This window comes from Hermetia illucens, chromosome 6, assembly GCF_905115235.1.
Source record: "Hermetia illucens chromosome 6, iHerIll2.2.curated.20191125, whole genome shotgun sequence".
NCBI lineage: Eukaryota > Metazoa > Arthropoda > Insecta > Diptera > Stratiomyidae > Hermetia > Hermetia illucens.
In genome coordinates, this window is record NC_051854.1 from 28747681 (window position 1) to 28763916 (window position 16236).

Below are 16236 nucleotides of genomic sequence, written 5' to 3' on the forward strand. Positions count from 1 at the left end.
ATGGGAACCCACCTTAACTTTATCCTAGAATCATCAACGTCTGCAGTAATATAGGCTATACTATAGAGCATAATACTACCATTGAAGAATATATTCCAACAGGAAGTGCGTCACAATCGGAGGGCGATCTTGAAGTAAATTCTGAAGACACTGCAAACGTTTAATTTGTGGGCAAAGGAAACACAATCGTGTCATACTATATGCTAACGACTGCAGCAGTAGCAGCACGTTAAATTTTACTTTTTTTGCGAAGTTGTATTTATAATTGATTTAACATTATTAACCCACTAAAATCATATAAACAAAAATTTTGTAATATTACTGAAGATGGTTATCAAACCGCTTAAATATATTTCCAAACTTCTGAAATTTTAACTTGAATAACCTCGCAAAGCAAACAATTGATAAAAACTGAAAGACCGTGGGATCCCTAAGGGATTCAAGCTTGGTAAAGAACGTTGACAAAAGGAACGTGGTATGTTAAGTGGTAAGTCGACTAATGGCAAACATTGTGGTTCTACGTTTAGCAGGCGACGTGTTCTAATGAGTACAGCGCAATCTGTTTACTCTATGGCGGCTGCCTACTGAACTCTATAATGTAGAAGGAAGAGAGAGAGAGAAAAACCCGGAAGAAGAAACTAATTAATAAACTTAACAAGTTTGACCAAAATTTACCAGATCATGCCTATATAAACAGTTTCATTTCAGTGAAATGTTTCCAATCGATGGAGTAGAAAACTTTCCATCTACATCATACATCGCTCTATAGAACAGGCAGTTTTGTACCAGCGACGTATTGCAGGGTATTTCAATGAATATTTAATTTCTTACAATCATATGTATTCAGGAACTTCCTATCTCCGATAGACATCAATCCCTCAATGCGCATTGCAGTATCTATAGCCACCAGCAAGTCACAACAGTCCACTAGTCTCGAAAACTTATTTTGTAGTGAAAATTCAACCATGCAAAAAGCGAATACTGTTCCACAATTTCCCCGATTTATAGGGATTCAAAGATTCAGCAAAAAGGCAGCTCCACGTAATACAAGTTTGCCTACGATATCGTATGTCCGAAACGCAAGCGAAACTCAAATTGATACAAATGAAGAATTGAAATTCGAGAACTATGAACTCGTAAGAACCGTTGGACATGGTAAGTGATAAATGGCTGAAACTCCCAAGTTTCTATTCAATAATCAATCATTCTCATTTGTAAAGGATCATTTGGAGTTGCTGTCCTGTATAGGAGAAAATCAGATGAGAAATATGTTGTCCTAAAACAGATAAGTCTAAACGAACTAACATCTCAAGAGCGTGACTTGGCAATGAATGAAGTCGAAGTTTTCTCTAAGCTTCATCACCCGAATATTATCAAGTAAGTTTCTAGATTTGACAATTATTATGGTGCAATTGAAGTAGTAAACGTTTGATCATACAACTAACGATGTTCCATTGAACGATTTTCTCTTTAGTTACTTGGGAAATTTCATCAAAAATGATGTCTTGTATATTGAAATGCAATTCGCTGATGGCGGAACTTTGGCTCAAATCATTGCCAGTCGTGGACCGAAACATTATTTCCCGGAAAGGCAGATCATTTCAATTTTCGAACAAATCACAAGTGCTATAAATTATATGCATTCTGAAAATATTCTGCACAGGTGAGTAAGTGCTTTCTTAGGGGTGATGTGTATTATATATGATAACAAAATGGTTAACTATTTTGAAAAGAGTGAAATTGTAACCATTATAATTTTTGCACTTCAATACAGAACATTTTACATTTCGGGGGGAACAGCATTAAATCAAACTATCTACAAGGTCCCCCTAGCCCGCTACGTAAAGATCACCAGCAATATATTTTGAAGATTTTTTTTTGTTTTTTCCAGTCCCCTCGATTTAACCACCATGTCCGCCAGTTCCTTCTACCTAATAATGAAGTGCCCTCGGCATCGACTGACTCCACCTCATCGTTTTTCGGTTTCCCAACCGGCTTAACGCCATCGATTTTCTCTTTCTCTCTTTGTCAAGCTGGATGCTACCTACATACATATATATTCCGCTTTCTTGTGGTTTTGTAAATTATTTGATCAAATATTACATAAAATACGTGTGATCATTTTTGTTACGTCTACGGAACTGCGTGCCCTGTAAATTGGGGATTAAAGACATACTCAAAGTCTTCCCTGCTTGCTTTATGGGCTAGCAACCTGCAAATTTTTAAGCTTCATTGCTATCGAAACGTCAACAACGAATCGGATAGGGACTTTGGCTATTGAAAACGGACTCTAAATTGTTTCTGGAATGTGTGCTCGCTCCTCGACAACGGTAGCGGGGTTCCTTAGAATATTCGTTTTCTCTAAGTTGACCAGGAATTCCAGGATACAAGCTGGATATTCTGGGCCTACTTACTAATATATAATACTTCTCCTCCTCTTGCGACAGTTTGCTTTTGTACTCTGGAAAGCCAATTGGTAACAGACACGAATTCAGTGTTGGCAAGGCGCGCTCTTTTGACCTGGGGTCCAGTTAAAGAGCATCACAATTGTACAATGCTACGCACCGCATAGCTGAGTGGTTAGAGCGCAGGGCTGTCGTACGGAAGGTCGCGGTTCAAATCTCACTGGTGGCAGTGGAATTTGTATCGTGATTTGACGTCGGATACCAGTCGACTCAGCTGTGAATGAGTACCTGAGTCAAATCAGGGTAATAATCTCGGGCGAGCGCAATGCTGACCACATTGCCTCCTAGTGTACCGTTACGGTCTTGAATGAAGTGCTCTAACACACTTCAAGGCCCTGATCCAACATGGATTGTTGCGCCAACGATTATTATTATTACGCACCAACGGAGATTTTCGTGTAAGGGAGAAGGACGGTTATACGAACAATTACACGCAGTTCACGGGAGGCTTCCTAAAGGTGACATCGTGGTCGTGATGGGTGATGTGAATGTCACGGTGACCTCTATTAAAACCTTGCTCGGACATATGATGGGGAAACACGTCTTGACGACCGCGCTCGAACCCGACGAAATCTCGAGAAGTTCTCCGTTTTGTACGCCGTGACAAGAGAGGATTGGCTAATGCGCTGGCCAGGGAAGCGGAAGATGCCACAGAACGCAATAATTTCGCATCACGAAAGAGATTGCATGCGGTCGCCAATGTTTCAATTATCCTGTGAACGACGTCAACGGTCCAAAATGACGAGCAACTGAAGAAGTGGAAAGAACACTTCGTCACGGTTCTTAACCGAATCACATTTGCTAAGGTGGCTCCTCTTATAAATGAAATGGTTAGTCACCGTAGCATGCGGTTACACTGTTCTTCCAAGCAGAAGAAAAATCATTTCGTCCATCCATGCACTCAAACGGAGTAAATCGGCTGGACTTGACGGTCTCCCCGCAGAGTTATTTATCGCTGCACCTGCAGTTATTGTAGATCTGCTACTTCCACTCGTACGGAAATTTTGGAAATTCGAGCCTTTTCCCAGAGAATAGAAGAAGGAGCTGGTCGTTAAGAATCCAAAGAAGAGCATCCGTTTTGAGTATGACAATTGGAAGGGTATCTGCATGCTCCCTACCGTTGCAAAGATAATAGTAAACATAATCCTCGAATGCATAAAAAAATATTTCGGCTGGTTTCTGCTCCGGATCTTCCTGCATTGACTACATCAACAATATACGGATCATTTTGGAACAGTACGCTGAGTTTAAATCTTCGCTGCACCTCCTCTGCATTGATTTCGGGAAAGCTTTCTATAGTGGGAACAGGGAGTGTATCTGGAGTACTATATGCAGGATGTTCATCTTATATGTTCTGCAAATTGAGAAAAACCTTGTTTACAAATTTAAAGGCATGCTTTACCTGATTGCCACTATAATATGTGGTGCAGCACTTCTTATTCAGAAAACTGGTGTCGGTTCAGCGCATCTCTCGTAACGCTGTTACACCAGACATATATTAGGACAGGGTATCGAAGCGCATGTGCTTTGAGGAAATAGCAAATAGTTTTCGTTCGCGGGTCTGCGGTTGGAAAATCCATCCAGTCTGAAGCTCCTTTCGTGGCTCCATAATTTTCGTTTTCCGTGTAAAATTGTCAGCCCCACCTAACTACTTGAGGACCAGTTGGTACAATTTGTCCCATTTAGAACTCGCTGCGATCAACAAGTGGCAGTTGAGATAGAGTTGGTAGTATGGTAGTCTGATTTCTGCTACATCGTGGGTACCAATCCATGTTTCGCCTTTTGACCGCACAATCGCAAAGGAAGTGGCTTAGTGTTCCTCCCTCCTCTCTGCAGCTTCAGCAATGCAAATTGCAGGGTATGCCGATTTCCCCGCATGATCCCTATAGACCGTGGAGTCTGCATTTGCATGCGTCTGGTACAAGCGCTCTTACCATCGAGTTTTATTATAGACGGATCAAGACCTCCTTAACTTGGCACAGTTACAAGCCTTCATCACGCTCCTTTTTAAATGTGCTACTCAAACTGCTCAGAGCGTGGAGGATGTCCACTGTCGATTAAAAGGCTTCCAGTATGAAATATACTGGCGAATCCTGGGAGACCGTACGGCTCGGTTACGCTGTGTGTATCCAAAAAAACTCCTGCATTGTCGCCATCCGCCAGTGAAGAATACTGTCGCCGGTCTTCTACTCTCCTCTGGTGGAAAAATTCACAGCAAAATTCCTCGTGAAGCTTCGTTTGCGCGTAGCGTAGTCCGTAGGGTTCTAAGTAATTCATCTAGCCACACCTTTCCCAACGTCAATGGACAAAATTTTCATGCGGTTTATGTGACTTAATGCCAGTATTGCTGGCTCCGCAGATTTATATGCAGAGAAGGTGTTTATAGCCCAGCCGATTTCATCCTCGGTACCTACCGATTTTAGGTATAATCTCAGACGACTGGGGCTGCATACCCTCCCCCTGCCCCCCAATCAAGACTCTGACTCATAATTCTCCTTGCTGGCGGGGAAGTTCGAGCTGCAACCTTTGACTTCAACTCAGCTGTCGTGTCAATGTTGTCAATTTGTACACCAGAAAATTTGTTCTTGGTCCAACTTCTTCCAGTCGATTCTCCTGGCGTCTCTGAAAGAGCTGGGGACTTCTACAGCGAGATCTAGACTATGATTTGAAAAGGATCTCTGGTCAGACACTCTCCAGTTCCTTACCGTAAAAATCACATTGTCGGTTAGTAGCGCGATATCAAGGAAGTCTTCCAACGGTAACAGTTCTCCGGGCTCCGGAAATGGAAGGGTGGTACATACGTCACAGGCTATCAGTCTAACAGGTTGGCCTTTTTTGCTGCGATAATTGACGTCAAACGTTGTAATTCTTTTGGTGGAGCTGATTGGTCGTGCTACACGTTCTCCGCTCCCACCTGCTCCAGTTTGCCTATAGTTAGGTTGTTGGAACTCAAGTCCGAACACAAAAAGACGTGCGGGGTCGTCCTAGCGAGGATAAATGGTGAAGTGCTGTCCCGATCCGTGTCTCTTCTACTGTGGAATAAATTGTGATATTTACTTTAGAGCCTTTTGATAGCTCGGCCTCCTCTGATCCAGGGCACCTGTATTAATGCGACGTCTATGCCTTTCTCTAGGAGAGACTAGCAGATTAGGTAAGGCAAACTTCGAATGCTACAGATTTATCTGCGTTACTCTCAGCACAATATGCTGGCGTAGGGCTTTCGTCAGTCCCATTCGGACCGTCAATCTTCATCTCCTATAACGATTCATTGGCGGCGTCGACTGGATACAGATCGTCGTCCTTGACGCTAAACTGCACTTTATAATATACCTTTTCCAGTGAATCCAGGCACTCTCCATTTATGCGGAATAGAAAAGTTTGGCTTTTCTACTGCGGTTTATCCTCCTCCTCCTCCTCCATGGGGACTCTGGGTTTTTGAAGATTGGATTGGATCCATGCGGATCTTCGGCAATAAGATGCAGGCGACCTCCGAGCTCTCCTAAGAATCTTGTCATATATGGACTTATTCAGATTTCTGTCTTTTTTAGGTAATCTTCCTCTTCTAAGGTGCTGCAGGTCAAAATCGGTGTTTGGTCTCCGTCCCTTTCATTTTATACGGTCGATGACAGTATTCTATAATTTGAAAGGCTAAGCAAGGTTTGGTTAGTTTTTATGTTTTCAAGGTTTCCAGAGTTCTGCGAGTGGTCGTTTATGGGTACGAGGTTTTGTTTGCAAGCATGATTCGTCTTTTGATTTCATCCATTTTGCTGTATTATTATTATTCTTAATCTTACGTCATAATATTATATAATAACCAACCTTCTAAACGAGAATTCTACATTTTCTACACTTCTAGAGATTTGAAAACAGCTAATGTATTTCTCTGCAACCGTGGACGAGTGAAGATTGGTGACTTTGGCATTTCAAAAATTATGAATACTAAAATTCTCGCTCAAACAGTTCTTGGAACACCTTATTACTTCAGTCCAGAAATGGTAAGAGATCAGGTCTCCAAATTAGATTTCCTAATATATTTATTTGGAATACAGTGTGAAGGGAAAGAGTATGACCACAAAAGTGACATCTGGGCTCTTGGATGCCTATTGAACGAAATGTGTTGTCTCAGGAAAACGTTTGCTGCTTCGAATTTGCCTGAATTGGTTGGGAGGATCATGAGTGTAATAGAATATTTTCATAGATATCTTCCTATATTCATCGAACATTTTCTAGGGTCAATATACCCCAGTTCCTCCTGGTTATTCTAACGGATTAAAAACATTATTGAGTATCCTACTGCAGGTAATTGCCGATATGTGCTTATATGAAATACTCTTTTTGATAGAAGTATTTAAGCATCAATTAAATTAGGTTCACTTTCACAGGTAGAGGCTTCGCGCAGACCATGTGCAAGTGAAATACTTCAGTACTGGATTCCACTTATTTATCGGAACTTAGGAAGAAATAAAGGGTAAAATACATATAAGACACGTCTTCTAGGAATTAAAGCATAATTGAGGTTTATTTATTTTCTAGGAATGCTTACAATTATGATAATGACGCATCTGAAGACACTAATGAATCGCTGGTGAACACCGCGCAGACATTTACTCAACAACTCATGGAAGCCGTGACTGCGATTCCCAATAACCCGTTGGAAGCGAGGTTGGTCTTACGGGAACAAACTTTATACATTTTTATGCATTTTTAACTGCAGGATGTTTGACTTGGTTGCGCGTCAAATTCTCAATCTCCAGGGTTCGAACCCCTGTAATTATAGATATTTGTGTTCAGCGTTTTGTTGTCTCGCTGCAGTAGGCTCACCCCTCGCACGATATTAAAGGTGAAGGTAATGAAACTGAAGAATAGCCTCATCCAAAATAAAATGTGCAGGACGGTAAAGAACACAATGCCGTATATTCTCCAAAGGAGTTAACAAGGGACCTATGTCTATATACAAGCGGTTGCAAAGTTGAAAGAGAACTGACGTTTTACCATTCTTAGGGGGAACTCACGTGGGCGTTAGGAGATGCATATCGAACTCATCTCGCTTCTCATCCTCAATAAACAGCAATTCTACTACCTTTTTCGTTAGTGCCCTTTCAGCTTTGATAATCTTTACAGTTTCTTTCGCAATCTCGGTGGGATTCCTACCTGATATATCCTTCAAAGTGTTCTTGTTCGGTTTTTCCTAGTACACATGCACTCAAATATTACCGAATCTATAATTTACTTAACTTATTACTCTCAATTTTCTCCAATGACCGGTCATCTGCCCTGATCGTGATCAGCTGTGTGTGAATGCCCTCATTTTGGGCAATCATGAGGTTTAGGAACTCCTCTGTCTCCGTCGTTGCGGTTTTGGCGACCCCTATCATATATGTCCTTGGTATATCATCCCTTGCATATGTCGAGAATTTTTCTCCATCACAGCCTGGCAATTTAGGGACTATAATCCCAAGCCTTGTGCTCCGTAACGCAGTCCACCATCAAAACTGTATACCTCCGGGAAACTATTTTCAAATTTCAAATCTTTTCTATCAATCAGATTTCTGGTGTGTTCCCTGCGTGGAAATATAATAAGGCGTGCACGAAAACATATTATATGAAAGAGATGGTTGTGAAATTTTGATCGAAATCGTTGAAAGGCAAATTACGTCTGAAGCTAGTCAAACCGTGAAAAGACGATCCTACTTAGCCGAAATAGACTTAGAGGGGAAGGCTATCTCAAAAACCTACACAGATGGTGATATTGACCGTCAAAGTCCCCTCGCAAACACTGAAGTGTCCCATCGACAAGGTCTTGCACGCCTCTGTGTTAGCCAGACTCGGGGATGTGCGGGGGAGAGGGTCTTTTTGTTTTTTTCTGATTGGTTCAAGAGATACTCCCTTATTTGTTATTTAGGTTTCGGTGTGGCCCGGTTTATGGACATCAAACATCCTCGAGTCTGGCTTGACGTAGAGTCGTGCAGGTCCGTGTCGACGAGACATTTCACTAGCGCTTCATATTTGCGGGTGGAACTTAACGGTTAATTTTGCTATTTTTAAAGGGTTTTGAAATAGCTCTCCTTTTGGCCATCCCTCTATTCATTGAGTTATTACAAATTTTTAGAAACGCACGTCCACACATGACACAATAATTAATGTCGGCGACTCGCAAGTAAGAATGAGCACTGCAATTTCCATTCACTGAAAATCATTTGACCTCTGCCGTATTCAACAGTTAGTCTTGCGATTTTACAACTGCCAATGCAACTGTACGATTGCGGTGATAACTGCCCTTCTGACTGTCACTGCCAACCTACCTTAATTTAAATATCTTCCCAATTACATTCAGCGGGCACAAGCCTACCTTCAACGCCTTGTTCACGCTTCTTCTTTAACTACACATCTCTGACTTTAGCGGGACGTACTCCCATATTGAAGATATGTTAACACCCTTATTGCTCCATGAGAAACTATGCCAGGTGGCAATGTTTTCCTGTATTTGTAATTATCTGTTAGTATGAAGAATGAATCTTGGCATTCAGAAGTCTTCGGGAGCTCGTTCCGAATGGTGGTGATATACCCCCCGCCCCTTTGTATTTTACGCTCATTCGTGAAGTGACCTTCGATTTTCTACAGGGTAACGAATACACTTCCCATTCATGCAAACGAATTTCGTGAATGGGTTTCTCTTTCCATATGTCAATTTCCTGTTTGACTAAAGTTACATCCGACATTCTCTACTTTTCAAATTCAAAGGAGACAAATTATTATCTGGCATGATGGTAGCTTAGTGTAATTAGCTTGATTGTAGTATAAAGTTTTTAAATCAAGAACCCACCCCCTCCTTCCTTCCCTAAATTAACGGAGATCCAGAATAGTTAGGTTGGTGGATGCCTGAGAAGTGGTAACGGTTGGTATGCCACTGGGGAGTGCATCGGCGAAAGAAATGGATGGGCAAGTGAAAGAGGTCGTTGATATCACTCAAAGTTTGTTGAGTTGCATTGGTTTATTCCAGGATGTGTTTGTGGACGTTCCTTCTCGCCATAACTTTTGCAAAGTTACGATAGTTCAGGAACTTGGGATTCTCGTCCGCCGTCTTAGAGTATTCACCTAGCCTATGCATGGCAAGGTGAAATTTATCGCTTTTATTGATGTGAGATCATCGATCTCGAAAGAGGCGTCAAAGGTAACAAGCCACGGGCTCATTCTGCGATTCTTTTGCTTAGCCTTCCTTGTGATGGACGATTTGATGGAAAGCACGCTGGAAATACCTTGGGCCTCTAGGTCGTCAGCAATCTACTGTGAGAATGAGAATGAGAAACATGTACTTTCCTCCAAAGGGAGTGTACAGGAGAGGAAGTACGCCTGATTCTTTACAAGAAAATTTTTGGTCGGGGAGTAGTCCTTTTCGTTTTTGAAAAGGATTTGGTGGTTGATATTTCCCGAATTCTTGATCAGGAAGTCCTTGGCGACCTTACTTTTGGTGGCTCTAGGACTACAATTGGGGGAAATCATGGTACTTACCTGTTTCCTCCGAGACGCTTGTTGCTGTTGTCCCCTTTTCTTTCAGTGCGCGGGCCACTCTTCCAGGGACTTGTCCTTACAAAGTGCAGCCCCTTATTTGCAGAGGAGGGTTTCATTCTGCTTCTTTAGGGTCGCGATTTCCAGGATGGTGCTACATCCTTAATAGTAGCATCGGAGTTGTCATCTGATCGAAGAATCGTCTTAATATTCCGACTCCAATTTTCTGAAGCCATTGGAGGCAGTGTCACCTGTTTCACTATTCTAATGTGAGTTTTTCAGTTCCGTTCTTTTTGTTCAGTTTTCTCGCTATAGGTTGTTTCCTATTACCCGGCGATTATATTATGTATCTTTTCCGCATTTTGTTTGTTCTTCCATCCTACGAATTCAAGCAATGCGCCGGGAGACGAATTTCCTGTACATGGTCTTTCAGCTGTGAAATGAGTTTTGCAATGGGCTTCAACGGCACTCAATTGCAGTGCAATACTTAACAGGACAACAGTCGCAATTTTTCATAAACAAATATTACGTTATTTAATTTCAAATGCATTTCGTTGTTTCTCCAAGGTCTGTCTTATATCAACTCAAGGCCTTCGGTACAGGATTCTCCCTGACACCGCTACAACTTCCACCCAAAGCTAAGATTAGGGGTGTTGCCACTAATGATTCTCATTTTATAGTTGTGAATGAAGGTGAGAACATATGCAAATATCAATTAAATAACCTAACAATAAATTTACTTCTCATATACTACAACTAATTGAAAGACGGTTCGGTTTATTCGTGGGGTGAAGGCAGCAAAGGACAGTTAGGACTGAATTCACTTGATTCTTGGAAGCACTATCCAAGCCGCATTGAAGCTTTGAGGAAGTATCGTGTTATTGGGTAAGTTTATGAATTTAATGGAAATAATTCCGTTTATAGAAATGTTTCATATTTCATAGAGCGTGTGCAGGTGATGGATTTTCAATTTTTTGGACTGATTTGGGTGTGGTCTTTAGTTGTGGTGATAACAGCAGAGGCGCTCTTGGACGTGACGATCAGAAAAGCAATCATATACCAAAAGTTGTTGGTAAGTTTCTGGTATCAAATTTGCAAATAAAATCTATCAGACAATCATTGCTATATAAACACCAAGAAAACTGGCATTTAAGTTTATATTTTTTTATTTTTTCCTTGATTAATTAGAATTAATTGAGTATTAATTAATTGATAACTTTGACAAATGAATAAATTTCCCTTCAGAAAGTTTGAATGACATCAAAATTGTGGAAGTAGTTGCAAGTGGAGACCATGTTCTAGCGCTGGATAATAATGGCCTCCTTTATTCATGGGGTACTTGTCCTCATGGTTCATTAGGGCTAGGGAATAGCCGCAATTCTGAGTAAGTGGAAATCCTTTTTTTTTTAAGAATTGAGTGGAGATCCTAAAAATTTAATTTGAAGGCATTCCGTTTCTTTAGTTATAGCACTTAGCCAAACAGGCAGAGGTATCTTTTTTTTATGGATGGAGGTCTTAGAAAGACGCTGCTACGCCAGGTTGCAGCAGTATGTGGGATCCACTAAAACCACCCCCACTTTTCCGCCACTCCCCGCGGGACCACCGTGAAGTATTACTTCGCGGGGGAGGCTCTGGTTCGCTACACCAGCACATCCATGTCGCGTCTCCGTCGCGCTGCCTTCCGAGCTCGATCCAACTCCAGGAGTTTTGTTTGCACCACGGTTACTGTCTCATGTACCGCCATCCAGCTTTCCTCCGACTTCAGCATCTTTTCCGCCCTGAAGATGCTGTTCAACCTCCTTTTCTGCTGCAGAAATCTGTGACAATGGAACATAACGTGCTCCGGGTCCTCGGGTGTAGCACCGCACTCAGGACAGTTGGGAGACTCGTCCAACTCGAAGCGATGCAACTACTTCCTATAGCCACCGTGTCCCGTAAGGAACTGTGTCAGGTGGTAACTCAATTCTCCGTGCTTTTGGTCGACCCATTTCTCGATATACGGGATCAATGTATGGGTTGTCGGAATTATCCCATCGTTGTTGCTACTTGCCACACAATTCTCTCCTGATGGCTTTTCGGAAATCCGCATTCACCTCCTGGATTTCCGTTTTTCGTAGAGCCAGTGTGCCTCGCTCGCTAGAAAATCTATAGGGATCATTCCCGCGATGACACACACTACCTCCGTCGACGCCGTCATACATGCTCTGCACACTCGTCGCGCAATTGGCCGGTATGCCGAATTTATCTTCCTCCGGTTTACAGTGTGGTTCAACGCTCCCGCCCAAACAGGGGCCGCAAATAACAGGATCGACTTCACCACTCCCACGATAAGTAGCCTGCGACTATACTTCGGCCCTCCCAGGCATCATTCTTGCAAGGGGTGAGCTAGCATTTGCTGCCTTCTCCCGCGCATAATCCAAGTGTCCCTTGAAACTCAGCTTGGCATCGATCATCACCCCAGATATTTGACAATTGATTTTGAGACGACCTCACGATTAGCAACCCAGATATTAACCGTGTTGTTCTTCCTGCGGTTGGCAAAGAAGACCGCCTCCGTCTTTTCGTTCACCAGGTCTATCTTGGCCATTCGTAACCATGACTTGATGGCATGAATGGCTTCATTTGAATAAAGTTCCAAATCCTCGGGATGCTTTGCAATTACAACTACCGCCAGGTGGTCCGCAAAACCAATCAGCGTTGCCTCCTCTGACACGCGTAGGCCAAGCACTCCGTCGTACATTATGTTCCACAGCAGTTGTCTCAATACAGAACCTTGAGGCACACCTGTTGCCACAATGTACTCCTTCGGCCCGTCGTCCGTCTCGTAGCAGAGACGTCCGTCCGAAAGGTAACTCTCGATTAGCCGAGCCAAGTAACTAGGAACACCCAATTTAGCCAAAGCGCCTTTAATCCAGCTCCATTTGGTTGAGTTAAAAGCATTTTTGACGTCCAGCGTCACCAGAGCACAGCATTTGCCCACGGCCATTGCATTTCGAGCCAATTCCACGACCTTTGCTACTGCATCGACAGTAGAACGGGCTTGCCGAAACCCATATTCCCGCTCTGAAAGACCACCCGCAAGCTCGATGAACGGGAGCAGTCTGTTTATATCACCCTGAACATGGAACAATGATTGAAGAAACACGATTTATACAGTTAGGAAAATAAGGTCGATCAAAGAATCATCATCCTTATGAAGACAACAAATGTCAAGTCACTAATTGGCAGACACGGTCACTCAAAACTTAGAGGGATTTTTAACGAAATGCTTATGAGGCTTTTGGGCTAGCAGCAACGCAGTGATATGATGATGATGGGAATAGAGACGACCAGCGATTGTTAATATGTTTACAGAACTTTCAGACTTTCATAATAATAATCGTTGCGCAACAATCCACATCCATATTCATTTAAGTCCGTAACGGTACACTACAGTACACTGTAGGAGGCAATGTGGGCAGCATTGCGCTCGCCCGAGATTATTTCCCTGGTTTGATTCAGTTACTCATTCACAGCTGAGCGGACTAGTGTTCGACGTTACACCACAAATCTTACTGCCACCAGTGAGGTTCGAACCGCAACCATCCGTACGATAGCCTTGTGCTCTAACCACTCAGCTATTCGAACGGAAGGATTTTCATAGCTGATGGCATAAATACGTAGATGATCAAAATTAGAAAACATCTGCTCTAACAAATATCGACCCATAAGCAATATTTCAACTCTCTACTTTTTCCTAAATGCATATAAACGAGAAAGAGTAACAGATCAAAATCTCAGGAATAGCTTCTATTCTGAAGTAGCTACTTCAGTTCACTTCATACTATTGTTGTTTCGGTCGGTCCTTAAGTTCCTCGGTCCTCCTTGCTATCAGCATCTTGTGGATCGCTATCATCCCCGCCCAGCAGCAATAAATCTAATGCTTCTTTGGAAAATACTTGCTTCTTTCTACTTACTTTTGGCCTAATTAAGCTTAAATAAGGATCTGAAGTCAACAATATTCATATTGCATTCGGTACAAATGAACTTTCTCAGAATTGCCTGGAGTTCTTATTCCGGGCTTTAGCTGCTTCTTCAGATAATTGCCCTATCGGGAATACATTAAAATTTGTTTGGATCTTAGGAGCTATTCTTATAATTCCACATCATCAAATGATCATGGTAAATAACATGGTGTCCTTAATATTCGCCGCCCCATATGAAGTTGGCGCTAGTGTATCTTTCAAGATTTTAACTTGATTCAATATAGAAGATTTCTTCCTTAATGACATTCAGAAAAAAATCTAATTCGTTCTAGTCTACAAAATCCCACAGAAGAAAGGGTTGAATTCTGCCAAATATTATTTCGGGTGTTATTAGCTACCACCTGTAAAGGAACTAAGGAAATTTGAAATAAAGTTGCATCGTGAAAAGTCTGCATCTGAGCCTCCATATGTTATATGCTTCAGTAACATGAATTGATTCTGTTTTTGGGTAACACAACTTCTTTGCCTTTGCAACTAATGAATAACAGGAGTAAATTCCTTTATTAGCATTCTGAATTATTTCCTCTTCGTCTTCTTGTAAAATCTCCTTCAACAAAAATAGACAGTACCTTTTCAACGGTGTATTTTCTTACATTTACTACTTATTGGTTTCGATCAATCTGCAAATTTTAGTGACTCTCGTTAGAGACACTATAATTTCTTGTATCATCACTAATCCGTCCGTATTCCCACTAGTGCGTTGTTACCACCAGTTGCATATGCCAGCTGTTTGGTTGATACTTCCTTCTGCCGCTTTCCACATTCAGACAGTTCTTCAAAACTGTTTTGTTGGACTTCCAGGCTTTGTTTCTGTGACGGAATTTGGAAGTTGAATGGAAGAACTGAGTTATTCTCCGTTACTATTTAAAAGAAACGGTTGCTTTCGATTTACAGCATCGAGTAGTGTTTTCAAATTTATCTCGCAACAACGTAACCTTTTCGCGAAACTCTCTGCTGTGCTATGTCATAAACTTATCGCCATCAATGAACGGAACACATAACTAATTTGTCCAGGATATATTCGCATATAGTGAGCAAGCCACCTGTCGTAGATAAAAAAGAGGCACTCGTCTCAATCCCCTTTATATGTGTGACAAATTTCGAAACAATCGGTTTAGTCAGCAACATAGATATAATCAGGTATAAAACTGAATGTATTATAATAATGGGCGGCACCTAAAGTTGAAAAGAAACGGACGACTACGATTTCTTCAGGGAAGAGGCAACTTATTAGACGCTACTTCTGCTTCTGCCCTGGGAGTGGAGTGACGGAGGTGGTCCAAAGGTGTTGTTTGTTCACTTATATTAATTCGCAAACATGCCCTCAGTGTGAATTATATCCAACATAAAAACCGCACAAAATATATGGTAGCAATGTCAGCACCGAAAAACAACCAACCAACAACATCAAACCGCACTGCTCAAACGGGAAGAATAAACATAGGAGAATACAACTTTGAGACCGTTGACAATTTCTCCTATCTAGGGTCGAACATCACAACCGATAACAGTTACGATGATGAAATCCGCGCACGGTTGTTGTCCGCCAACAGAGCCTATTTCAGCTTACAGAAAATGTTCCGCTCGAAACGTCTCACCATAGGGTCAAAGCTCTTACTGTACAAGACAATGATCTTGCCAGTCCTCATGTATTCCTCGGAGACTCGGGTTCTTAGCAAGAGGAATTGCGAACTCTTGGCCGCGTTCGAGAGAAGAATCCTCCGAAGAATTTTTGGCCCCCTACATGAGGATGGACGATTCCGTAGTCTACATAACGACGAAATCTATGAGCGATACCATGACCGTCCGGTTGTGGATAAAATCCGGCTCAATAGGTTACGGTGGGCAGGTTACTTAATCCGTATGGATGAGAATGATCCCACCCGGAAAGTCTATAAGGGCAATAGTCATAGTCGATGAAGCAGATGCCAACATCTGCAATTCAATAGATAACAATGTCTGTAGTCCTTCCTGGAATAACATCCCATTAGGTAAATAAATCCCCGACCTTCCTGGAATAGTATCCCATTAGATAAATAAATCCCCGACCTTCCAGGAACATTATCACCATGGGTAATAAAAGTCTGAACCCATATAGTAATTAAGATCACAGGTCATAGGGAAACATGTTTTGTATAGTTTCCCTGTGTTAAAGATAAGAACCATGGGTCACAAGGAAATATGTGTTGTATATTTCCCTGTCGACTCATTAGTAAATAAGACATAGTATTTAAGGAGGT

The 16236-nt window shown here is 41.9% G+C and overlaps 1 protein-coding gene across 1 annotated transcript in view; it reads left to right on the forward strand.

Annotated features, from left to right (window-relative positions):
* The first annotated feature begins 666 nt into the window (after positions 1–666).
* LOC119659864 (serine/threonine-protein kinase Nek8) overlaps positions 667–16236 on the forward strand; it is a 31101-nt gene continuing 15531 nt past the window's right edge. Inside the window, exons 1-13 of the mRNA XM_038068176.1 lie at positions 667–803; positions 868–1155; positions 1221–1377; positions 1475–1663; positions 6322–6460; positions 6515–6643; positions 6696–6764; positions 6848–6933; positions 6999–7127; positions 10539–10663; positions 10739–10856; positions 10916–11043; positions 11217–11355. Coding sequence (XP_037924104.1) covers positions 882–1155; positions 1221–1377; positions 1475–1663; positions 6322–6460; positions 6515–6643; positions 6696–6764; positions 6848–6933; positions 6999–7127; positions 10539–10663; positions 10739–10856; positions 10916–11043; positions 11217–11355 — 1682 coding nt within the window. The 5' untranslated portion in view covers positions 667–803; positions 868–881. The remainder of the gene's footprint in view (positions 804–867; positions 1156–1220; positions 1378–1474; positions 1664–6321; positions 6461–6514; positions 6644–6695; positions 6765–6847; positions 6934–6998; positions 7128–10538; positions 10664–10738; positions 10857–10915; positions 11044–11216; positions 11356–16236) is intronic.